The sequence below is a fragment of the Gambusia affinis genome, linkage group LG04 (assembly GCF_019740435.1).
Source record: "Gambusia affinis linkage group LG04, SWU_Gaff_1.0, whole genome shotgun sequence".
NCBI classification, from domain to species: domain Eukaryota; kingdom Metazoa; phylum Chordata; class Actinopteri; order Cyprinodontiformes; family Poeciliidae; genus Gambusia; species Gambusia affinis.
In genome coordinates, this window is record NC_057871.1 from 11,351,810 (window position 1) to 11,377,855 (window position 26,046).

General features: G+C 39.6%; 2 protein-coding genes across 5 annotated transcripts; both read left to right on the plus strand.

Moving 5' to 3' along the window:
• The first annotated feature begins 1,686 nt into the window (after positions 1–1,686).
• Positions 1,687–16,312, plus strand: keap1b (kelch-like ECH-associated protein 1b). Of its 4 annotated transcripts, none has more exons than XM_044114018.1 (7): positions 1,687–1,796; positions 5,350–6,350; positions 8,238–8,483; positions 9,549–10,225; positions 11,841–12,046; positions 12,572–12,748; positions 13,256–16,312. In XM_044114018.1, exons 2-7 carry the CDS (start codon positions 6,045–6,047, stop codon positions 13,483–13,485), a joined length of 1,842 nt encoding a protein of 613 aa, XP_043969953.1. In that variant the 5' UTR covers positions 1,687–1,796; positions 5,350–6,044; the 3' UTR covers positions 13,486–16,312. The 4 variants fall into 4 exon arrangements, with proteins under 4 accessions (XP_043969953.1, XP_043969956.1, XP_043969954.1 ...); XM_044114021.1 differs by lacking the exon at positions 1,687–1,796 and adding an exon at positions 2,212–2,259; XM_044114019.1 differs by lacking the exon at positions 1,687–1,796 and adding an exon at positions 2,258–2,340.
• Positions 16,313–18,895: 2,583 nt separating this feature from the next.
• si:zfos-323e3.4 (volume-regulated anion channel subunit LRRC8C) lies at positions 18,896–23,356 on the plus strand. The gene is made up of 3 exons (XM_044115227.1): positions 18,896–18,978; positions 19,715–19,866; positions 20,962–23,356. The coding sequence occupies exons 2-3, from the start codon at positions 19,726–19,728 to the stop codon at positions 23,218–23,220; spliced, it is 2,400 nt and encodes a 799-aa protein (XP_043971162.1). The 5' UTR covers positions 18,896–18,978; positions 19,715–19,725; the 3' UTR covers positions 23,221–23,356.
• The last annotated feature ends 2,690 nt before the right edge of the window (positions 23,357–26,046 follow it).

Sequence of the window (26,046 nt, forward strand, 5' to 3'; positions counted from 1 at the left end):
GAAAACACTATAGTAGAAATTTACCTCTGAATCCATTGAAAAAAAAATCTGGCTTTGGACCTATAAAGGTTACCACACGTTTCACACATTGGGAGAGTTATTTCCAATTTTTAGATTTCATCTAAGAAGGAAGTCGTTTTACTGTTCAGTGTTTCCACAGACCAGTCACTTAACTAAAACAAAATAACTTTAACTTAAACATTTGGTCTGTTGACATGAACAAAGTCCTGCAAGAAGGGATCTCTACCAGACAACTTAAGATCTTCACAGAACAGCACTTTTTATACAAAGGGGTGAGCTTTCTTTACAAATCCTTTTACAGATGATTTTTGAGGGCAGATGGTTGCAAGGATTTTATTTAGGGGTTAGAAATTGAAGATTTGTAGTAGATTTGCAAAATGTATGGGACATTTTCCTGTTGCAGTCTATATTGCTATAAATCTGAAGACGTTGTGTGATAAAGAGGATGCTCAGGGCTGTCTGTGATGATCTTCATTTTATGAAGACTCTATCTTTGCATACTAATCTCCAGATGGTCCACAACATCCACTTTGTTTGTCAAAAATTTCACATTTCCTTTTGTGATAAGAGAGATGGTTTGAACTTCCTCCTACTCTTTATCCTCTAATGAATCCAAATGAATTCAACCTTCCCCAGACTGTAAAACTACAAAAGTAGTTTTCCTCCCACATCAGAATTATGCCCTACTTTTTGTTTGTTTACAACACTGACGTTTGTGGATGTAACATGACATGGCATAGTGCAGAAGCCATCATTTCATGTTCAATGTGAACAAAATGAAAGAAATGATTATACAAACAGGTAGATGGCACTAAAGCTGCATTTCTTTTTTATGCCTACTGAGGAGAGTGGAATTTCTGCTGTCCTCAGTAGAGTTTGCAGCAACCGAGCCGGTGAATTGAAAATATGAACAAGCTCATAATGAAGGCTGGTTCTGTTCTGGGATCTGCACTGCAGCCTCCGGAGATAATTGTGCAAAAATGGCTGCCTTATGAAATTATGATCATAATGAACAATCCCTAAAACCTGTTTCACAATACAGCTACAGGGTGTTTTCAGGAAGAGACGACATGTTCATATCTCTGGAATACTCTTTCTGTTACAAGAGTTAACTTATCACAATCTGTAACAACCCTGAAGAAACTCATTTAGTGCATTAAATTTCCCTGTGCTTTTAAAGCAAACTGAGATCGATAGAATTAAGATACATTAAGGCATGCATAGATTTGCAAAACCCTGCAGTTTTTCCCATGCGTTGTGACCTAAAGACACTGTTGTCTAGAAACTTGGCTCTGTTACAATAAAGCACCATTTTTTTGCACCGATGCAAATGTCCTCCCAGATGTTGACTGTATCCACCAGAAAAGTACCTGCTGATAGAGGTCAAATAGTCAGGACTTCCTTCCTGCTGTTGAAGTCATACAATAAATTGCGTTGGACGCTAAAAGCTGTAGGTCATTTGTCAAGGTTGACAAGGGACACATGCTTAGTTCACTGAGACATCTTACGTGACACACCTCATGTTAGAGCAGCAAATCGTTGGACCTATAAACTCTAAATGTTAAGCTTTGGCGCCACCTATGGCTTGAGAAGGAAATGTTGCTCCACGACACCTTACTGACCTGAACTAGATTACATATATTGTGAAAGAGACACAAACTGATGCGTCAGCACCAGCCTGGAGCAGAGTGATTTCTTTCATGCTGCGACACTGTGTGTGAGCTGTTCTCAAACATATTTACTGTGAAGAAAAACATTTGAGAGGCAAGTTTGAGGTAAACAATTCTTACATAACAGAAGCAGTGTGGCTTATGAGATCAGTTATTTATTAAAAATATTGTTTAGTTGGGTTATTGATGCAATTAGTATCTTGTTAGCACTGCAGTGTTTGCTTTGCTATAAATTTCCTATACAAATTTGTTTTTCTATTATAGTTTTCTTGAATCAAAAAATAACTGTGTGTTTTCTGCGACTGGATGGGATTTCATCAACTCCCAAATCTCTGTACTGCAGAGTTTACTTTACATTGAACAGTAAAGTTGAATAGGCTGCATGTTTTGGCACTGAATATAGTTCTGGCTTGCTTTTCCGTCATTCTGAGAATTCGTTCACAATAAAAGCCCCCGGAGTCGCGACGCCCTCGCTCTCCTTTACACGTCAACGGAGGCGGTCCTCGCGCGCTGGAGGAAGCTTTTATTATGAAGGCCAACGGGAGGCTCGGCACAATGCTTAGTCACGGTGAGTTACAGCTTCCCCACCCCTCCTCCCTCCTATGTAGCCACAGATCGGTACCATGATGGAGGAATTGAGCCAGACTACGTGAGTTTCCTTTCTTTTTCAGAAATATATCGTCTCAGTGACAGTTAATACTTTTATGGACCGCTTTGATAAACGAGCAGGTGGTTCGTAGCAGAAATAGTTTGAGGCATGGTTTTGTTAGGATGTTTGTGCGGCTGTCGTCGCCTTACAGCCTTCTATTATTAGGGTCCTGCTGTCAGCTCTATTTCCCATTTTCTTTAATTTATTGTCCGCGATAACGCGTTTTATCGCGACACTGCCGTCCTTTACAAACTCCCAGACGACTGTGTCGCGCCTGTTTCGGGTTTTCCACGCCAGTTCCCTGTGATATTTGGATGAAAACAAGCCAGGAGATGGTGACCTTTTTTAGTGCCAGGAGCGAAGCGGGGGTGAGCGGCGATTTGTGTGAAGGAGGGCAGGTAGATAGCGCGGAAATCTAATTCCGTTCGGGCTTATGTAAGGACTAGCCCCACTTCTGGGTCGTGTTTTGGTACATCCAGTTCCACTGTTGGCTGGGGGAGAACTTCACGATGAGTCACTGAGCGGGGACGCTCTTCTGTGGGTTATACAATGCACAGTCGTGTGCGTTTGTTTCTCTTTCGACTAGTCACTATAAGCTAAAGAGAATCCTAGGTGATGGGTCGTTTCCTGCTGAAATGCACTCATTTGATTCACCTCTGCAGGGGTTGCAGGGTCAAAGTTGGAACTTGTGATCATCGCACATTTAGTTCTGGACATTGACTTGTCATTCCTACGGAACAAAATGCTTTAATCTACTCTCCCAGAGTGTAACAGGGTTGTTTTGTGTTTAGTTTCGTCCATCTTCCGATCAGCTCTGACCAACTTCCTGCTTCCTGCTTATGTAAATAAACCCCACAGCATGATGCTGCCAGCACCACCATGATTCAGCATTCGCAGCTCAAACGCTAAAGTGCTTTTATGGCTAGTTCATTGGACCCATTGTGTTGGAGCAGAACTTTATTTATGCAGCTTTATTAAGCCTGTCACAGTAATTAATTTTGCTAGACAATAAATTGTCCCAGAAGTTATCGGGTCAAGTTAATGATATTGCTGCTTTGAGTCTAATTTCAAGTAACATAATAAAACAAATACTCACTCTCAGAGATCATTTTTACACTGGAACTGGAAGACATTTTAAATATCTAAAGTAAATAAAGAAAAATTCTGAAATTAGATATGAAGTGGATTCTGAAGCCTCTGTAAACAAAACTGGCCTTTAAAATAGTTGAGACCAGTTCACCAGGTTGAAGCAGTTTGTTGTCCAGTCTCTCATAGGAAGAGACACGCCAGAAAAACAATTGCTTATTGCGATAGGCTTAATAGTGATCCAAATTTCTTATCTGTTAAAGTTGGAGATTAATTTGTTCATAAAGCCTGTCTGGAACTGCAAATAGAGACTTTGCATAATTAAACATCAAAGATTCTGCTTGCTTTGCTCTACGTGGGTTCTGATAAAACTAATTTTCTCTAATAAAACTGAGGCAAAATATTTGTAGTCATTACTCAAATTTTGTACTTTCCCCTTGTGAAACTATTAGTAAAGTATGAGAGATTGTCAGCAGATCCAGGGTCGTGCATGAGAAGCCCGTTTGCCATTCAGAAATTTTTGCGCCTTGCACAGAGGGAGACGGAGCGAGGCGGGAGGAGTTGAGCAATATGTTCTTCTCTGAAAATGCTTTACTCAGAACTTTGCAGGGGGAAAAGCACTGAGGTAAATCTGAATCACAACACGCTTCATATTATAGCAGTCTAAGTGGCTGACTAACTTATGACAGGCTCTGCGTTGACCTTGCGCACATCATTAATTGTCGACAGCAGAAGCTGCTCAGAGAAAACAAGCTGATCTGTGATAAGTGCATAGGCATGCAGCTTATGGGTGCTTGTATGCAACTTAGCCGTGTTGTATAACTGAACTCTCACTGCCTCCTTGTTGCTTTGCCGTGATCAGCGATCACCAGACTGTTACTGTTAGTTCACTGTTGCATGCAGGTCATGCTCTGAAAGGAAGAAGTTAGAATCACAGTGGTGTGAGGCGATGATTTTAATGAATCTCTTCACAGGATTCCCCCTGTTAACTTCCACGAGTTTCATTTTTCATTCACTTTTAAAAGCTGATTTCACCCAAGATTTTCCATCCAACCAATCAGCAGGGTTATGCAGTATAAAACCACGACCATAGGTCATGGTTGAATTGTTATAATGTGCGAATGAACTTTGTTGGGGTTGTTAAAGGTCCTTTCAGACATCGTTGTGGTTGTGTTTTTGTGTGAAGTGTTCCTTCTTTTCCAGCCCCATTTAGACGGGTCACAGGACAGAGTAAAAACCAAGTCATGCTGGCCGGCTGGACTCAAGCCCAGTTTATCCCAAGCAGGACTCCCCTCTTCCTCCTTATTCTCTGTTTGCAGTCATAGCCCTGATTATCACAGCTGGATGGTTTTGTTTCCAATTAATGTTTTTCATTTTTTTATTGTTGTGTTGGTGCTTGAGTCAGTGGTTGAATCCAGTTATTTATAAACTTTGTGATTGTTTTTGAACAGACTTGTTAATTATAAATTAAGGTCCGTGTTTACACAAAGTTTGTCACAGAAATATCTTCCTAAACCTTTGAATCTTTTCTGATTTTGCCACGTTTGGTTTACTGACATTTTATGTGATCGACTCAAAGAAGGTAAAAATATGTCAAGCACAGTCAGATTAAATGGTAAATTGCTATGAACATAATTTTTCAAGTCTTTTCACTCATTATAAAGTGAAAATGAGTGGAAAGAAACTGTATGGCTACAGTTTTATAACGTAGCCATACGACAAAGCCCCTCAGAGAACAGCTGGATTTAAACTATTATCAATTAGTTGACCTCTAAAGGCAACTGCTTCTCTTCATTTTATTTAGGAGTGTCAAAGTTAACAGGGCTGGATATGAAAACATGCCACGCTTGTCAAATGTTTCCATATGAATGAATTAGAAAGCCTCCACTCATCAGTTTAAATCTCGTCTTCTTCTCTTCCCAGTTGAATTCCAGAGTTGGGCAACTCCAAGGAAAGCGCCTCAGGCAAAGCAGCACTGTCAGCTGTCCCGACTCGGGTCCAAGGGACACCAAGTGACGCGTGTAACACATTTGGCATCTGACCCATTTGTTGCTGTTCAGGGTCAACAACCTTCTAACTGCCTAATCTCACTATCTGCCTCGTCTTCTCTCAGCCAAATGTTAATACCTTGTTTTTTTTAACTTTCTCTTTGAAAGTGGGCCGCCACCTCCTTTTTTTTCCCTTTAAGGAATGACTAAGAAGTTTATAATAAGCTCTGTGAAAAGTGGAAAGAAAAGCATCAGTGCAGCCAAAACTAACAGTTGAGCTGAACACGATCGCTCTGAGTCACAGTCCCAGGTTATCTGCAACATCACCAGAAGAATTCTTCATTTGAAAAACTTTTACCATGTTGGAGCTCTGTATGACTCCATATCTAGCACTGAGGAAAAACTTGGATCCAAATATCGTGATGCCTTAATGCATAATTGAAAGACTTTTCTCTGGAAAAAAGAAAATCAGGCAAATCTGGTCCCGTTTTCTGTCGTCACCATCTCGCCCCCTGCCTTTAAATCCCTTCTTTATTTTACCCGTGTCTGCATGAGGTGCAGGGATGCCGCATCACGTCGACCGCAGTTCATGAGAGAGGTTTGCGGTGGAGCAGAGTGGCAAGATAGGAAATGACAGAGTGCCTGACAGAATGCAAGGCGCTGGTGACTCCATCCACGCGCAACGGTCACCGCGTCTTCAGCTACACGTTGGAGAGCCACACCTCGGCCGCCTTCGCCATCATGAACGAGCTGCGCCTGGAGAAGCAGCTGTGCGACGTCACCCTGCGCGTGCGCTACAACGACCTGGAGGCAGTGGACTTCGTGGCTCACAAGGTGGTGCTGGCCTCGTCGTCGCCCGTCTTCCGCGCCATGTTCACCAACGGCCTGAAGGAGTGCGGCATGGAGCTGGTTTCCATTGAAGGGATTCATCCCAGAGTAAGCCAGAGTTTAATAGCACTGCTGTCTGTTTAAGTATTAATCGATCAGATTTACAGTAACGACATGGGGGTTTTATGATAAATGCTGTGGTAAAAGCACATCAACCATCCCACTTATTTGGTTTGACTCTTGAGGTTTCAACATGTGAATTGTCTCTCTTGGTTGATTTACAGATAACATCAGATGGTAACGCTGTGTGCCACATAGCTATTATTCTGTAGAAAGAATGTAGGTCTGATCAGTTGTGGTAAACATAGAACCTAAAAAGTCAGCTTTTGTTTCACCTAGAAACAAAAGCTAGGTGAAACAAAAGCTTTTGTTTCTAAAAGCTTTTGTTTTTAGAAACAAAAGTGTCTTAGTTGCTTAGTTGAATCAGACTTTTCTCTGGAAAAAAGAAAATCAGGCAAATCTGGTCCCATTTTCTGCCGTCACCGTCTCGCCTTATCAGTCTTATCTTATTCAGTCTCATCTGAATGAGTCAGAAAACCACTTTAACTTTTCCTTATTTTGTCACATAAGGTCCATAAACCTCAGTGTACTTTATGTGATAGACCAACACAAAGTAATAAATAGTTTTGAGCAAAATGATTTCATTATTTTTGACAATTAAAATCTTAAAAATTCAAAGTGCACTTAAATTCAGCCATCATATATCAATCCTTTGGAGAACCACCTTTCACTACAGCTACAGTAGCAGGTCTTTGGGGTGTGTCTGTGCCAGTTTTGCACCTCTGGAGATGGAAATATTTGCCTGTTCTTCTGTGGAAAACATCTGTTAACAGATCAGTTTGTGCTCTGTAATTTGGTCTTCACAAGGCTCTTTAAATCCAGAACAGCTGGATTTTTACTGAGACTAAATTACTCTATTTACCACCCAGAAGATGTCTTAAAGAAATAGGTTACTCTTGATTTTTTTTTTTTTTACGGGTATCTGATTACTGTGTGTTGCATTATGCACTTTTCAACACTTTTATTTGTAAAAATATAAAACTAGGGCTGAAACTTTAACTTATTAATTTGGAAAATTACATGCACAAGCTTTTTTTTTTATTTATTTTTTTTACATACAGAGGTTGCAGACAGAACCTTTGTATCCACGTTTCTAGTCGCCCTTAAATCTAACACACAAACAGTATCCACAAACACAAAACTTCTTTTCTGGGCCAAAAACAAATTCATTTTTGCTTCCAAAACAATCTAACAGGACACTGGAAAAGACTGCTGTTATGCTAAAATTAATTGACCTACCACAGAAGCTATTTATGCCTGAAATACAATCTCAATGCAAAACCCGTTGCAAGCACCGACGTCCCCATCGCGAATGTCAATTTACGCATTTCAAAAGAAATATATTTTCAAAGAAATTACTGGAAAGCTGCATGGTCATAACAGCATTTTTACCCATTAACCTAAACAACGGATTTAAAAGCAATAAATATCTTTGTTGTTGAACTTGTATATCTATTTATTCAATAAATACGTTTTTTTAAATTGAAAACATTGCTTATTTTGTTGAACACATAGGTTTCTATTAGAATGTTATTGCAATTAATTATTTATAGACCCTGCAATTAACTCTGAACTTTTAATCAGCTCCCACCACAAATAAAAACATGTATCAATTTTCTTCTGAATCACATTTCCACACTACTTGTCACAAAAAGAATCCAAATAAAATATGAGAAGTTTGTGTTTATAGAGTTCAGTGGGTGAGAATAGTTTGTCGAGGCACTGTACTACTATGCTATGTGGCTCACATTCAAACAATGGCACCGTGTGTGACTCATCAAAGCTAATCTCTGTTCCCTGTTGGCAGAAATGAAAGGATTTAAGCAGTTTTATTTTTCCTTTTTTGACCCTAACCCTGCCCTACTTCCCGCTTAGGTTATGGACCGATTGATTGAGTTTGCCTACACTGCCAGCATCTCTGTGGGGGAGAAGTGCGTCATCCATGTGATGAACGGCGCCGTCATGTATCAGATAGACAGCGTGGTCAAGGCCTGCTGCGACTTCCTCGTCCAGCAGCTCGACCCCAGCAACGCCATCGGCATCGCCAGCTTTGCTGAGCAGATCGATTGCACGGAGCTCCACCAGAAGGCCAGAGAATACATCTACATGAACTTCAGCCAGGTACGGCCAGAAGAGGAATATTTCAGAAACAAAACCAATGAGGTTCCCTTTCAGAACTGAAACATAGATGAAATGAAGAACTGTTGACGTTAAAGTTTAATACCCCTACTTAAGAGAAGCTTTGTACTGAAACGGTGGAAGTGCTGTGTGGTAAACAAGTTCGTACAGCTTTAGTTTGTCAATAGTTTCTCTTTGAGTGCCTACACACCTGTATGTTCTGAGAATGCAGTCATGATTTTTTGTAACAGGGTTTACTTGAGGTTGGAGCACTACTTACTGCAAAAGATGGGTTTATGCTTGAAAATAAAGGAAATAAGAGTGCAGTTCAGGGTGCATTTACACCAGACCTGTTGACTCTGCTTTAATCAAACTCTAGTTAATTTTTATAGAAAGTTCAATTTGTTTGGAGAGGTGTGAATGCACAATTGAACTGTGACACAGACCTAAAAAAGCAAACTCTGGTCCACCTACAAACTTAAGCCTAAGTTCAGTTTAAGTGAACTCTGGTGTTGTTCGAATGCTTATGTGGATTGAAGACCGCTGCAAAAGCAGAAAACAAATTGTAGCGCACAGCATTTTGGGCAAATAGAACGAAAACAAACGCGAGAGTCTTAAAACTAGAGGGTGAAATGGCTCATGGTGTTTTACCAAAGAGAAATTTTACATCTGCTAAAATCTGCTAATACTCCTTTTTCGTTTATATTTTGTGAAGAAGGAAGTTGTTTCAGTTTCTTGTTCGGAGGTTTTTGTGTCGTTTTCTTCAGTGGTTCTTGATGGAACGCCACTACAGGTGAGGGTGTTTTGTTTCGGGTTCGTTAAACATGGGTCCCACTCAAACCAAGTCTATCGGACTGTCAGGTGTGAAAACACTCTTGGTGTTTGTTCACAGAGTTGGAGCTCATGTTTCAGTGATTTCTGCATTGCTTTGTGTCTGATTTGCCAAAGGCAGTGGGGTGTCATAAAAAAATGCTTCATCAAGTCTTACTTAATACGTCAGTACTTGAATTACAAAGACATTCCTACAAGCACTGGTATGACAAAAATAATCTCCACTTCCTCTCCCAGGTTGCAACCCAGGAGGAGTTTTTCAACTTGTCCCAGTGCCAGCTAGTCAACCTCATCAGCCGCGATGAGCTCAACGTGCGCTGCGAGTCCGAGGTCTTCCAGGCCTGCGTGGCCTGGGTGCGCTACGACCAGGAGAACCGGCGACCTTACGTCCAGGCCTTACTCCAGGCTGTCCGCTGCCATTCCCTCACTCCCAACTTCCTGCAGGCGCAGCTCCAGTCTTTGGACTGGGACCCTGAGTGTAAAGACTACTTGGCTCAGATCTTCCAGGACCTCACACTCCACAAACCCACCAAAGCCGTTCCTTGCCGAACACCCAAGGTACCGCAGCTCATCTACACCGCAGGGGGATATTTTCGCCAGTCTCTCAGCTACCTGGAGGCCTACAACCCCTGTACAGGCGCCTGGCTGAGGCTGGCTGACCTGCAGGTTCCCCGCAGTGGGCTGACAGCCTGCGTCATCAGCGGACTCTTCTACGCCGTCGGCGGCAGAAACAACGCACCTGACGGGAACATGGACTCCAACGCGTTGGACTGCTACAACCCTATGAACAACTGCTGGCACCCGTGTGCACCAATGAGCGTTCCAAGAAACCGAATTGGGGTCGGCGTCATCGATGGCATGATTTATGCGGTTGGCGGTTCACATGGGTGCATCCATCACAACAGCGTGGAAAGGTGAGTAACTGAGCTTGACCGATTGAAGTTGATACCAACAGGTGCAATTTGCTTTACAAGTGTGTTTTGATGTGAAGCTTCTTGGCCCAATGGGATTTGATGTCATTATGTTTGAGTTTCTGTGGTTTGCCTCTGCCCAGAAGCTGATATTTATAGCACAGACTTAAGTTTTTGGCATGTAGTCTGCATGCTAACCTTAAGTAAAAGAAACTTCCTGGAATTTATCTGGTGCTGTTTCACTTCCCGTTTCACTTCACTTCCTTTTTTTTTTCTATTTTATTTTATTTTTATTAGCTCAGGGTTATTTATATGTCTTACTTCTGCAACACTGAATAGTGTTGGTATGGATTTTCTTTAATGCAGTATTTTGCAAGTTGACACAATATTTAAAAAGAAAAAAAAAACAATAATGTTTTTCTCAGTTTCTTCGCTTGAGGCAAAACACCTGCACTGAGATTATGGTAGCAGAGCCAGAAAGACCCAGCTACAATCCTGTCCTGCAAACATTACCTAACTGAACATTTTCACACAGTGTCACATTACAGATTACAGCTACAGTACAGACCAAAAGTTTAGACACAACTGTGTGTCCAAACTTTTGGTCTGTACCAAAATTATCGGATAGTACTAAAACTATCCGATAATCATGTTTATTTATGGGAATTTTATATGACAGAACAACATAAAGTATCTAATTATTAAATAGAAAAGAATGGTACATGGTTTTGAAATGATTTCATAAACAATTTGAGAAGTGTGGCATGAATTTGTATTCCTCTTTACTTTAAAGAGGAATACTCTTTAATTGCTATTAAAGAAAATCTTAATAGCAATTAGTTTAGCCTTAGTATTGATGTAGTTGGCATAGGGCTGCATCATATTAGGAAAACAAGTGACATTCAATAGGTTTGGTGAATGTAAAATCCCAGCAAACAAAAAAAAATAGCATGTGGTTGTAACTTGATGCAGTATTAAAAAAAAAAATCAGGTGCTTGACTAGATCTACAAGGCACCTTTGTTCCTAAATTTATTTCTACTTCTCTCATGAACAATAGTTCAGTTTGTGAGTGGTGCATTATGACCGAAACAGAAATCAAACATTTACCTCAGTTTTGTCTCACTGTAGTTGTCTGTTGTAGGTATATGTGGTGCAATCTTTAATTTCAAACAGAACTGCATTTACGGATGAAATAGATCCAAACTCTGGCACTAATCCAGACAAAATTCACAGAGCAAGGCAGTATCACTTTGAAAGAGGAACATGCCCAACCTGTTTTAATTCTTAGGTAGTGGCATTTGTGGAACAAACATGTGATTTATTGCAGCTAACTGCCAACCTTGGGGAGGGGGAAGAAATCTGTGCCAAAGAAGGTACACATTCTGATTTGTCTTCATTCTTTACATTAAATTGATAGAAGGAAAGAATAATTGTGTCTTAGAATTTTGAGCTGATTTCTGAGAATGAGCAGAAAACTGTATAAAAACAGCACTGGAATTTCAATAGTTTACTGAAATAAAGTATGTTCACTTTTTGTGACTTCTCACAAAAATCTCAGTGCACAAACAGTTTGCTCGAGTTACAACGGCAACATCAAACACAATCATGTGTTCACAGGTATGATCCGGAGCGGGACCAGTGGCAGCTGGTAGCCCCAATGTTAACGCGCCGTATTGGTGTGGGTGTTGCGGTGATCAACCGACTGCTTTACGCCGTCGGGGGTTTCGACGGCGCCAACCGGCTCAGCTCCTGTGAGTGCTACTACCCAGAGAAGGACGAGTGGAGGACCATGGCCCCCATGAACACTGTGCGGTCTGGAGCTGGTAAGGAAGGAGGAGGAGGGAAAAACGGCTTTGTAATGATAAACTCTGTGAACTGAGAGTCTGGAAAGTTATTCAACTGGTTGTGCAATTTTCCTCACTTTGTTTTTAAAGTCTAGAAACATCTGCCTGTTTCTAGACTTCATGGTTTATGCTAACATGAACAGTGGGGGTGTTTGATTCAGGCCAGAATGAGGCTGGTGATGCAGGACATTAAACTTTCCTGTTAGACTAAGTTCTTTCTAGAAATGTATTTTTAGTCTTGAAGTCGGTCCACTTCAGTGTCGCCTCTGCTTAGAGCAGTGGAAACTGACTGTGTCCATCCCTACAGGGTCTGGCATCACTTCTGCGTAACATGAAAAATTCATAAGTTATCTACTGAACTTATACACTTATCTTTAGAAAACCGATTTAACATGCAGTATGTTGAGATATTTACCTCTCATATAAAAGTGAAGCATAAACAATTCTATTTGACTCTTTCTATTTTTAGATAATGCAATTTAAACCGATCTTTTTTTCTTTTAGGTGTGTGTGCGCTGGGTAATCAAATTTTTGTGATGGGTGGATACGACGGCACCAACCAGCTGAACACAGTGGAGCGCTACGACGTGGAAACGGATACGTGGAGCTATGCCGCCTCCATGAGGCACAGGCGCAGTGCCCTGGGAGTCACCGCTTTACATGGACGTATTTATGTGTTAGGTGAGTTGAGGCTTGACCAAAGAGTAATATTAGCCTGGCGCATATCATAGAAATAACAGTGTAGATAAGAAGCAATAATTCTTATTATTTTAAAAACTTTGTTTACATGGACCGTGAGTCCTTAAAACGTGAGCAAAACTTTATCAGATTCATCCAAAAAGTTGTTGTGTACTACAATATTGCCTTGAGAATGTAGTGTGTAACTTTGAAGTAGAAGCAAAAAAATATATATATTCTTTTAATCTGAAGAGAGGTGGGTATATTTGTATATTAATTTTCCTGAACCAATCTTCCAAAATTAAGGATGCACCAGAGAGAGAAGGGAGAAGAATACGAATGTATGCCACTGCTAAAGTCACAATAAAATAGATTAAACTTGTGGTTGTTAGGTGAAAACATTGGAAAAAGTAAAAAAAAAAAAAGTGTTTTGGTCTATAGTATTAGACACTAGAGTCTTAAATCATTTTGTAATAAACTCAAACTAAAACACCAACATCATCTTTACAGGAGGCTACGATGGCAACACTTTCCTGGACAGTGTGGAGAGCTATGACCCAGAGACAGACAGCTGGTCGGAGGTCACCCACATGACATCAGGGCGGAGCGGCGTGGGTGTAGCCGTTACCATGGAGCCATGCCAAAAGGGTCTGTCTCGGAGTCAGAAGACTGAGAGCTTCGAAGGCTCAATCGTCCAGTCCATCAGCTCAGATTTTAGCCAGTGTGCACCGTTTAGCTAAGGCACATGAATGTTTTCACATGCCCTCATATGTTGTTGAGCCACCCTAATGTTTAGCTCTGCTCTGTATAAAGCAAGGGCAGACCTGTGCAGAACACCACATCCTGCCTCAATGACTTTAGGTGTTTAAAGATGAATCAACACGAGTCGTATCTTATTGCCCGTGCGCTGCTGATTCTCTTTTGTAAGGTGGAAATTAGCAGCACTGAGCACATGACCCCTCAGTACATCTGTTCTACAGCCAACAGACCAAGTTCAACCAGAAAAGGGCTGAAAGTTGAAATGTATTTTATTGGCTCAAACACTCATCAGGTCATTTTTAAATTCATTGAATCTGATAGTGAAATTACAATAGGACTCAAAGTAGCAGGCATTTAAAGTGCCATTACAGTGCCTGGGGGGCTTTATTGTTACTATTGTCAGTATAACGTTTCCTTGGAGAGGAGCATACCTCTAACATGAAGTCCATGCATGACAATGGGTCTCGTGCAAGAATGTTTTAAAGCTTTCAACAAAACATTTCTGACTTTTTTTACTCCCAATATTTGATTAAGAAGTTGCCGTTTCCAGACGGAAATGCAAAATCTGTATCGAGTGTAGCGGAAACATTTGGATCAGACGATGAAACATAGCAAACAGTAACTTCTCGTGGGTTTAGTCCGCTGTAAATGGTAGACCATTTTGTTTACTAGCTCCCCTGCTGGTAAAGATTTGTAAAAAGTCTTTAAATAAATTAATGTTTTGTTATAGCAGCACATTAAAGATGTTCTAAAAACACAAAATCTGCATAAAGTACAAAAAACACATTAAGAATGTAATTTACACTGCAGAAAATCCCTTCTAAATAAATGTTGTTAAATAATTTGTTTTAATCATTCTTTTTTTAGGTTGATCTTAGTTTCTATAAACTTGTAATTATTAATCAATACCTTCCTATTTCTCTGAGCTATAACAGTGTTTTAGTCAATACCAGTATAAGAATCCCCGTATGTTTTGCCACCATTCTCAGTTAGCAGAATGGTTAAAATAAAATAAAATAAAACAAAGCTCATTGTTGGAAAACTGCTGCAAAGAATTGCATATTTGGATCAGCATAAAATTCCAGAAGTGGTGACTACATGCCCAATGGTTGGTTTGCCAAGAAAAGGTTTTTTCTGCCCTACCATTGTAAACATAAATGTATAGTTTTTCTAACTACTGGAGCTGTGTGTTTGGATCAGAACCGTTCAGTAACAAACACTCCTGAAACAATGATGATAAAGTTCAATTTCTTCTAAAATCGTTCAGTTTTTAGATTATGCCATTGGAATAAAAGATGAATTTATTCAAAAGCTTTTCACACATTTCTAATATTGATACCCCCAAAGTTTCCCTGTCTTTGTCTGCACAGTGGGAGTGGGCTGTGAACACCAGCTCTTCCTTAATCATTAAACTCAGTTAAAAAAAACAAGAATCGCCGTCACCATAGTGACAGTTCATCATCACCAATATGATACTCAATTTTTCTTTGCTGTCAGTTCAAACAGGAATCTAACATCGCTTTAATAAAAGTGGAACAGTTGGATTAGACTGTTTTGTATTGTATCTGGGAATAACATCAACAGGCTACACTGTAAACACTGTAAGTTACACTTATCTTATTACAACAACAACTTCAGAGGAAACCAGAATCCTGGCACTCACATGACTTTTACTTTGACACCTGCCTCCTGCTTGCGCACCTTTTACAGCCTAAATCACACATCTGCAGCACTTTTGCTTTTCCTCTGAAGGCCCTGCAACAACTGCTTTGAAATGATCATGAACTAAACTGATGCAATCCATGGATGCTGTTCCAATCCTGGTTTTGAGACTCTCCACTGAGTGGGCAGTTTCTCTGTGTGATGGCTATAATGTGTAATGTAACCAGCTGGAGCTGCAATTGACACTATCCACAACCTAAAATGACTTTAATTCCATAATATTTTTCCATGGAGCTGGTGGATTGTATAGTTTGTTTTCCTTTTATGTAACTGTAAATTCTCAGTTAATATCAACCTGGTGAATCTCACTCAGGAGAAGTTCTTGCATGGAGCCCATTGTCTCAGTTTGATGCTGGTTCAGAAAAATCAGGGCTGTAACTGTACAGCAGCAAATGCGGCCTTTTCTCTGTCGAGCCACTGGCAGGGTGATAAAATGTGAAATTTCAGAAAGGACTCGGGAATGATTGTTGCTTAAACCGTGATTTGATTAAAAAGCAAGTCCTGACTTTGATTTGGGGAAAAAAAAACATAGCATTTTGAAAGCCTGGATTCAAACATTTTGCTGAATGTGTTTTTATATGTTGAAACCAGAAACACTAATCACTGAAAGGACTGAAAAACCTCTGCAGACATCAGAAACAGAAGCGTCTATGTTTGAGCACTGCTGTGGACCTGTTGTATACTAATGACAAGGACTTGCTCCAAGAAGCGTATTTGTAACAGCCATCTAAGCTACGGACATTTTTTTAGAAATGTTTTGTACATTGAAAATCTGAATCGCTGTGTACAGAATTCCAGAGTTGATGTTTTTATTTATTTGTTTGGATCTTATTCTTTGATTTTCTGCTTGCTTTTCAACTGACATCAGCTTTGTATTAAATCAGACTCTTGAAGTAGTATTTTGAATAACTAGCATGTATTGTAACTCAGTGGCGATGTCTGTTATTGCTAAGTTTGGGTGTGTAAAAATCTTCACATTGAAAGGGACTTCTTTCTGTTGTCCACTCAGTGGTTTGAAATAATATTCATCTGCTTTGTAAGTTTCTTTTTCTGCAAAAGCACCCATAAATATATTTCTTGTACTGATGTGCTCTTTATTTGTCTTTTGTCCTGGTGCTTGAGATCACTTATACCACATAATATAAAGCTAATTATTTAAGACGTTGACCAAAAATTACTCCAGAAACGTTTGTAATGTATATGCTCTTAATTTTTTTGTTCACGTTTTACAATTCAGAACCAAAGAACACAATGTTTTGATCCAGTTCTTGTCAGATGGAATCCATAAAACAGACTAGCATCTCCATTTGTCCATCCAGAAGATTGGACAATGCATAATAGCTACTGGGGAAATCAATATATTGAAATGAACTAACTCTAACCAGTCTGACCATAAGGGAAATCTAGAATCCAACCACAAAAGTGATATTAACTTGTTGATGGCTACAGAAATGTGGTGAAATAAATTTAACCAAATATTATGGGCCTTTGAAGCTTACAGAAAATCTGAACTGGATATTCTTTTATTTAACAAAAAATGTCAGTGTTAAAAGTAACTTTCAAACACCGAACTGTTATGTATTTCACTTCTTTACAATCAGCACTACAAAACTAGATTGTATTGGACCTCAAGACATCCTTAAAGCCATAGAAACCTCTGGGACTGAGGCTTTGTGATTGTGTGTTCTTGAATAACAGACACAGTGGGAAGACATTTACTAGTGTAGGAAGTTTCTGCTTAATGTGACAACGTTGACTGGATTATATGTGTGATGGAGTTTTCCAAGAAAAGTTAATGGTTTATTACAACAAACACTAAAGGGGAGGAAACTTTTTTTTTTACTTATTTATTTTGGACGGTTAAAATCCTTAAGTGAATTGATGTTTGCAATGCCAAATGTACATTTACGTCCAATGAAAACATCATCTGGAATGATGACTCCTAAACCCTTTCTGACCTCAAAGTAGGACATGAGTTTGAAGCAACAGGAGACACTAGAGGGGGCCAAAGCCTTTGAAACAGAGCCAACTCTTTTATTTTTAAGGGCCACCAGCTTAAACATAGTTACACATATAGACTACTAATGTTGGAAAATAGGTGTTTTTCTTCTATTTAATGTGACTTAGTCAATGTTCACTTGAACACAGTGTGCTGTAAAATCGACCACCCATGATCACTAGAAAAAAGGCTTCCTGCCCAAATCTGGCAGGTGGAAACTGTAGACCATTATTACATAATCCAAAAGGAAGCATCCCACACTTTGTGCATTCACAAGAGTCTTAAACTGTAATCTCACCAAATACAGGAGCCCGGAGCAATGCATCCCTGTAGAAGTATCTACTCAAAGGAAATGTTGGTATGAATTATTTGCAAGGTAAATATATACAAATGACAGGCAATGAAGAGGAAGAGCTTGAAACAGAAGGAAGAGCTGTTCATGCTGTGTTCAGTGTAACAAGGATCTGGTAATTGTACTACCAACCAACCTTGTTTCAAATTCAAACCGTAGTGGAATTTATTAAGTTTGAAGTGATTGTGTTACCTTGGCAATATGTGCATTTATTGATTTATTTATTTATTTATTTATTTTTACTCCCCAACACTTTGGTAGCATATTGTTTACTGCAGCTATCACTGTGTTTTATGAGAAAGGAAGCCCTTCACATAAAAGGGCTGCCTTTGACATCAGGACTGATAAAAACCTCAGACTTTCACTCTTGGAATCTGACTCATAATTCCAATATCAATGAAACAACAAACTGAAACAGTCCAAGCAAATATGTAGACATGATAGTACTGTGAACATTTTAAATTAACTGAGGCGTTACTGGTTATTAAAAGCTGAAGAAACTAGCATGCTTCACAGATCACAAAGTGTATTTCAAAGAGTATTCGTTGTAGACAGAAATGGTCGGGTGATGGGTACAGGAATGTCTGGAGAAAAAGATATTAAGACAAAGGTTGAAAGGTCAGGGAATGAACCTGAACTAAGTCAGTGGATGTGGCAGAAAAATAAAGGTTTATGTTGCCTTTTCTATAAAGCTCTAAAGTTTCAGCTGTGTTTTAAAGAATCTGTTCTGACTGTAGAGTAGCCCATGGGGTTGAACAGTTACAAGCTACTGATATTTTCAGTCACACTTACACCAAAGAAAACTAAAAAATCACATATGACCTGTTTTAAAATGTGTTTAGCAGTGTAGGAAGTGTGTAGTGATTCAAATTGAGATTATTCAACAGGTTTTAGATTTTAATTAGAGCTGGTTCTGATAATTAAACACAGTAAAGTAAAACCTTACTGTTGACTGATTTGATACCAATTCAATCTCCGCATTGAATTGGATTTTAACATTAACTTTATTATATTTCTCGTTTAAAAAAAGAAGACTATTTTTCCCATTATGCAAATTTATCTCTTTTTTAACACAACACTAAAGAGTGTGGGGAAGGAAAAGTGGACTTTCAGGAGACTGAAAACAGGGTATCACATAAGCTGTAACTAGTGAAAAATCACGAACATCAAGCAAAACTGGCCTGGAGGAAACAAAAAGTCTGTTTCCGGTCTAGATTTTATCTTCCAGGTGTGTTGATGTGGGAGTTTTACCGAACTGGAGTTTACTTTGAAAGTCTGACCGGAAATCTCCCGTGACTTGTCCCTCACTTCACACCGGTGCGCACCCAAAAGGTGATGAAAAAATAAAAAACCAAGTTCTTCAACTATCCCCGGACGAAAACGAATACTCTCCCGACGCAGGTAAGGCAGACTAACTTGGCCGAGTCACCGTTCGCTTTTACTTTACTTTGTGAACCCATAACGCGAAACTAATGTGAAAACTTTAGAAATGACGCAGCTAAGGTTAAGAGCGCCCATTAATCTTTGCCAAACTTAGCCCTTTAGGGCGAATTGCTGAATAACTCATCGAAGGGGTTATTCAGCAGATCTCAGTTTTTGTAGATCTACTGTTAATTGGATTGGATAAAATGAACTGTCATAGGTGCATAATCTTTATTTAATATCCCTGGAGACTTGTAAACACATTTAAACCAAATTCCTCATGATACTTTTAATTGTTTCCTGTGTGAGGGCTGTTTCTTCTTGTCTGACTAGCTTTTCGACTTTAAGTCAAAAACACATTCAGTCCTTAAAGTAAGGGGTGTGGTATGGAGGTAGGCAGGGCATTGTCACCCCTATATACGTTCAGAACTTGGCAATATTTACATCTACATATGTAAACAGTACTAGAAAAAAATCTGAAACTCTGTCGTGTTTTTTTGGTTTTGGTGTGCCAACCCTAAAGTTATCACTGGCCCCCTTTGCAAAACTTTCTAGCAGCACCCCTGGTCCCTACGTTTTTTTATTTAACGGCACAGACTAAGTATCTGCCTTTAGTTTTAACACAAATGTTTCTCTGTCATATCCCTTTGAAACTGGCTTGGCAGATGGTATCAATTTAAAGCCATGTTGACCTCCACTGTTCTTCCATCACCAGAGCACAGCAGCATGATCCCAGTGGGTGAATTCAAAAGCCTCGGGATTGAGCAGAACTCCCAGTTCCGGGTGCTGAAACCATGGTGGGACGTTCTGTCAGAGTACCTGTGCATTGCAATGCTCATGATTGGTGTCTTTGGCTGCACCCTGCAGGTGAGGTATCTGCCATCATGAAAGACATTTTACTGCATGTTACTTAATTTCTGCAACGTAACATTCCTGGGAAGGTTAATTATTAGCTTCTTTTGGCGTGTTGTGGCACCCTGGAATGACGTATCAGAATGTTAAATTCCCCACACAACCTTCTCTCTGTCTCAGTGCAAAGCATGAAAATATCTGCAGTTTCTCACCTCCAAGCCATTTGAAAACACACCAAGTATAATTTAGTAACTCTGCTCTAAGACAGATGGACAAATTGGCTTAAAGATCTGTTTAAAACCTAAGTCACCTTTTATTATCTCACAGTCACACTAAAAACTTTAGAAAAATCCAGCCTTTAATTGTAGTGCATTTATTTAGTGGGAGGGAATAAAACAAAATTACATGAAGACAAAATTACTTGTGGCACAATTAACACCCCAAATGATCCTTTCGAATAGCGTGGGGTTGCCAGGAAAAAACCCCCAAAAAACTATTTTACCATTACACTCTTCTGGGATCTTAATTGGAACCATGCGCTTTATTCAGATGATAGAAAGTATGGTGGCGGTTCTATGATGCCGTGGGCCTGTTACCCCTCTGAAGACCATGGGAAGATTACTAAAGAGATTATTTTTTTATACAGTGACTTAATTTATGTTACATGTTTATTTAACTGCTCTTACTTTGTAGAAATCAGTTTTAATGTGGACATTATAAAGTTTTATATACATTTTTAAAAAGCCAGGATTGATCTTGATTGATTTTTAAAAGCAATAAAATTGTTAAAACATCCAGGGGTGGGGCTGATTGTGTTTTCTATGTACTAAAGGTGTATATTGATCAAAAGATAACAGGTAAAACTCCTACAAAAACAGGGCCTCGAGAATATTTATACAGCATACAGAAGTTTGCAGGTTTATTGCATTTGAAAGAGAGGAAATGCAGAAAACCAGAATTCCAACAATTAAACTGTGAAAATGTGGTTTATTTTACATTATTAATAATTTGGGGATTTCATCAGAATGCATTACCACATATTATTTATTTTAGTCTTTATGCTTTTGCTTCTAGCTAATTTACAGAACCTTTTCTATTTAACTTCCACAGCTAACCCAGGACAAGATCGCATGTCTGCCTAGCCATATGAAGAATGAGGCAGTAGACTGCAACTACATCATTGACTACAGCAGTAACAACAGTGACAACCCCATCGTCACGGAGATGTTCGGTCGAAAGAATAACCTGGACATTCACCAATACTTGTTTGTTAACCAATATTGCTATGAGAGGTTTGTGCACTGGTATGCAAAGTACTTCCCATACCTTGTGGTGATCCACTCTATGATCTTCATGGTAGCAAGCAGCTTCTGGTTCAAATTCCCTGGGACGTCTTCTAAAATTGACCTTTTTGTCAACATTCTGAGGAAGTGCTTTGACTCACCCTGGACCACGAGGGCTCTGAGTGAAGTTTCAGAGGAAAGAGGAGAAGAGAAGCTGGTCAGTTTGAGGATGAGCACCATGTCAAAGAATTTCAAAAACCACAGAGAAGACGACGAGGAGGAGAATATAGGACTTCTTCGCTCCACCTCTGTCAAGTCTAATTCAGAAAAGAAAGTCCAGGACCCCCAGCCTACTCCTTCTGTGTTGGACAAAAAGGAGGGAGAGCAGGCCAAAGCTCTCTTTGAAAAGGTGAAGAAGTTTCGAACCCATGTAGAGGAGGCAGACATCCTGTACCTTATGTATGTGCTACAAACATCTCTCAAAGTCTTCAAGTTCCTTATTATCATGGTATACACCGCAGTGCTGGTTCAAAATATTGAAGTAATTGTGCACTGTGATGTCCCTCCTGACCTGACTGGTTTTCAAATATATTGCTGTAACCACACCAAAGCCAATCTTTTCTCCAAGCTTGCTTACTGCTACATCTGCTTCATAGGAGTGTATGGACTTATATGCATCTACACCTTATATTGGGTGTTCCACCGACCTTTAAAGGAGTACTCCTTTGAGCACATCAGACTGGAAACGGGTGTCAATGACATACCGGATGTAAAGAACGACTTTGCTTTCTTGCTTCATCTAGTGGATCAGTACGATGCTCTGTATCCTAAAAGGTTTGCAGTCTTTCTTTCTGAGGTAAGCGAGAGCCACCTTTATCAACTCAACCTGAACCACGAGTGGACCAATAAAAAGCTGCGCGCCCACCTTTCTAAGAACTCCAAAGATAAGTTGGAACTCTGTCTTACAGGACTAGCAGGCCTTCCAGACACTGTCTTTGAAATCACAGAAATTGAATCACTCAAACTGGAGCAAGTTAAAAATGTCACAATTCCAGCTGGTGTGGCAAAGCTGGATTCTTTGCAGGAGTTATCTCTGATCTACTGTGCAGCTAAGCTGCAACTGCTTGCCCTGAACCATCTTAAAGAACACTTAAAGGTTCTACGTCTTACTTTTGAAAGTTCAGAGGAGATCCCTATGTGGATGTATGCCCTCCATTGTCTGGAGGAGTTATTTCTGACTGGTCCTTTAAATAATGAGGTGTCGAAAAGTGGCAACTTGGAGTCTCTGCGAGATCTCAGTACTTTGAGACTCCTCAGTCTACGGTCCAACCTACGAAAGATACCACCCAGTGTTGGTGACCTAGCGTCACAGTTGCAGGCATTGCACATCCACAATGAAGGGGTCAAGCTCCAGGCATTTAGCACACTGAAGAAGTTAACAAACTTAGTTTCATTAGAGCTATCAGGCTGTGAGCTGGAGCGCATCCCAAGCGCTGTTTTCAGCCTGAACAATCTACAGGAGCTAGACCTGAAAGAAAATAAGCTTTGCACTGTGGAAGAGATCCTGAGTCTGCAGCATTGTCGGCGTTTGGTTACGCTCCGTCTGTGGCATAATAAAATCACTTACATTCCTGATCACATCACTAAGCTGCACACACTGGAGACGCTGGACATAAGCTGGAACAAGCTGAAAAAGCTTCCGTCTCGGCTGTTCTACTGCACCCGGCTAAGGCACCTCGACATCTCCCACAATCAGATCACATCCATTCCTTCAGAAGTGAACATACTATCGGGTCTTCAGTTCTTTTCTGCTGCCTTCAACTCTCTAGAGTCTCTGCCTGAGGAGCTCTTCTCCTGTAAACGAATAAAAACTCTGGTTCTGAGTAACAACTGTCTTTCATATCTTAGCCCCAAAGTGGGCAACCTGGCCCACCTTGTGCGACTGGATATTAAGGGAAATCGGTTGGATTCTCTGCCTTTGGAGATAGGAGAGTGTCCTCTTCTGAGATGCACCGGGCTGATAGTAGAGGACAGCCTGTTTGACTTGCTGCCATCATACTTACAAAAGAAGCTGAGTCAAGGCTGAGACTGAAAGCTGAGGATAGTGGCAAACTAAGAAAATCATGGTGGCCAGTTGTGTTCTGGCTTGCATTGAGGAAAGTGTTTTAATTGTGGACAAACATATGCAAGTGTCTTCTTTTATTAAAATATCTTTTTATAGAGCTTATTTCTTGTTTGGTTTTTTTATTTTTTTTTTGGATAATTGGGTTGCAAGGGGGGGCGGAGGCTGGTCCAGATCAAACAATAGGTCTGAAAAGATTTCTCCTTAATGCTAGCACAAAAAAAGGACTCAGACAGACCTATGTTGTTTCTGAGTGGGGAGGTTTGTGCTGTATCCTGTAAAACAGGTTTTTACTGCCCAGAGAGGAGTGTCCTTCACTGTGTTGAGTCATGTTGCCTCTATTTAGGGGATATAGAGAAAAAGGGAGACTTTTGAGACAAACACCAATACACTTAAGTTTTAATATAATTGTGTATTATTTCTTTGATTGTAGGTAAGTGTTGTTGCATTAGAAATACAACCGAAAGACTATTCTGACTGTTACTAATCTGAAGATCATAATACTAAAAGGTCAAATCAAAAGATTTTTTATTTCATTCTTTCTTTCACTTATCAATCCATGATTTTCCCTCTGAGTCTATTGACAGTCAAACTCAGCAACCCGAAAAACAATGAATTTTTCTGTTTCTGCTTTGTACCTTCAAGTCCATTCATGTTCTGGCTTGCAGAGCATGACTGAAAAAGAGTATCCTAGCAGTGAAATGAACAGAAATACCTCTTCTGTAAAATGTAACAGTGACCTGTCCTCATGGTATTATATTATAGATTGTAATTTGGGTGTAACTGAGGAGTTTGAACAGTAGCTGCACGGTATGTGCCAAATGCCACCATTGCCAGGTAAATCATTACCTGGTATGTAGTTAAGGGGGTGATGAAGAGTGTCACCAGTATTAGACAGAACGTTGTGTAAACGTTTTAAGCAGTTTTAGATTAAAAAACAATTTCCACATCTCACAGGGAACTGTTCATTCCACAATTCACAAAATAAATATTCCATAAGTGCAAACTTACAAACACATGAGCAGTCACTTAAACTGACAGGTCTAGAAAGGTGATTTAAAACTAGGAATACAGCACAATGTTTCCCCCCCTGATTTTATCATCTGGTCAGATAACAACACTTTAGTCTACATGTAAGACTGTCTGTCAGAAAACCAAAACTGGCTATCACCCAAAATATCACCCTAAATAAAAACATGATGGTGGCAGCATCATGCTGTGGGGATGCTGTTGTCCTGTGGGGTTGACCAAACTGGTCAGTTCTGAGGGGGAAAATGGATGGAGCTAAAATCAGTGGAATGCTGGGAGAAAATATGTTAGAGACTAAAGCAGAGATTTTAGATTCATTTTCCACAGTGGTCTCTTATAGGTGGTTTTGATAGTCATGTTTCTGACATGCCCAGTCTTGTATCCCTTGTGAGGATCTAGAAGCAGGATTTCTTTAATAATCTTAACTGACTTTACAAAAAATAAGAAAATGTATGTTTTACCAACTAACAATACTAACTGTGCTGTTAGTTGGTAAAACAGTTTTATCAGACTCTTTCTGAGCTTAAAATAAACTGGACAGATTTTATCACACTCACTTGACATAAACTCCATATAAATGTCCCTTTTGTCCCTGTTTGGTAACTATCTCATAAGTGTAGATGCTAACTTTTCATCGTTACCTGCAGAACATTGACTCTGGAAGTATTTGCACACACAGCACACCCACATTCAACCCAATTGAGCAACTGAGCTCTACCTAGTGTCTGATTGACTGTCTCAATCTGACTCTTTTGCTAACCAAGTTAAGTTTATTTGTATTGCATATTTTAGTAGCAAAGCAGTTCAAAGGGCTTAAACAGACAAATAAAATAGCAACCAATTAATAAACAAGCAATAAACATTACATTTTGTCAAATGCCACCCTCAAGGTCATTAAGAATAAACATCAAATATATTGATCACTGTTCCAGTTATGAATCAAATGCAATTCTAAACACCTGGAGTTTCAGATTTGATCTAAAGGAGCTCATTGTTTCAGCTGTTTTATGGCGCATAAAAATTAAATGCTGCTTCTCAATGATTGGGTGCCTTTCTACCATTGGCACTCAGAAATATTACAATTTTAGCTGGTTTAGTTATAAACTTCAAATTAAAATATAATTCATACTTTAAAATAATTGACAAGTATTAATCAAAAGTTGAAGAGTTAGAAATGCCTTTATACCACTTGAGTTTGATTTATTCTACCAAGTAAGCATTTTAATTTGGAATTTTTAAACAGTAGACCAATACGATATAGTACAAAACTGTGAGGTGATGCAAACCTGAATATTGAGGTGTACACTTGTATTCCGTTCTCTTGAGTCGAAGCATTGCAGTTACCTTTCACTGCAGTTACAGCTGCAGGTCTGAATATTTTTGGAAGGCGCTGTAAGTGACCTGTGAATACGCACTTCAACACAAAGAACCAGCAGCACAGTAACTGAACTGTATCTGCTCTCTCTTCTGGTGAAGTTGGCTGGAGGAGGCGCACAGGCAAACAAAATAGCCATTGTGCTGTGAGAGCCCTGAGCACAAACAGCAGCAAACTGTGCCTCGGTTACCTACAGTCTGTAACAAAAACAGGTCTCTCATTCATTTTTAGCTTCAGAGCAGTTAACTTAGTGAAACAATATTTAAAAAGAAAAGCAATATGGATCAAAACCTCCGTTAATCAGCATTTTAAAAATGAAAATCAGGTGAATACTACTCACATATACTAGAGATGCTTAAAAATGGTAATCTACTGGTAATCTGTTT

What these genes read in the sequence shown, in the direction of transcription:
- keap1b (XM_044114018.1), top strand. Translation starts at nt 6,045, where the DNA reads ATGACAGAGTGCCTGACAGAATGCAAGGCGCTGGTGACTCCATCCACG. An exon ending in TCTACATGAACTTCAGCCAG is followed by an intron (nt 8,484 to 9,548) that starts GTACGGCCAGAA and finishes TTCCTCTCCCAG; the next exon opens with GTTGCAACCCAGGAGGAGTT. An exon ending in TGGACGTATTTATGTGTTAG is followed by an intron (nt 12,749 to 13,255) that starts GTGAGTTGAGGC and finishes TCATCTTTACAG; the next exon opens with GAGGCTACGATGGCAACACT.
- si:zfos-323e3.4 (XM_044115227.1), top strand. Translation starts at nt 19,726, where the DNA reads ATGATCCCAGTGGGTGAATTCAAAAGCCTCGGGATTGAGCAGAACTCC. An exon ending in TCTTTGGCTGCACCCTGCAG is followed by an intron (nt 19,867 to 20,961) that starts GTGAGGTATCTG and finishes TAACTTCCACAG; the next exon opens with CTAACCCAGGACAAGATCGC.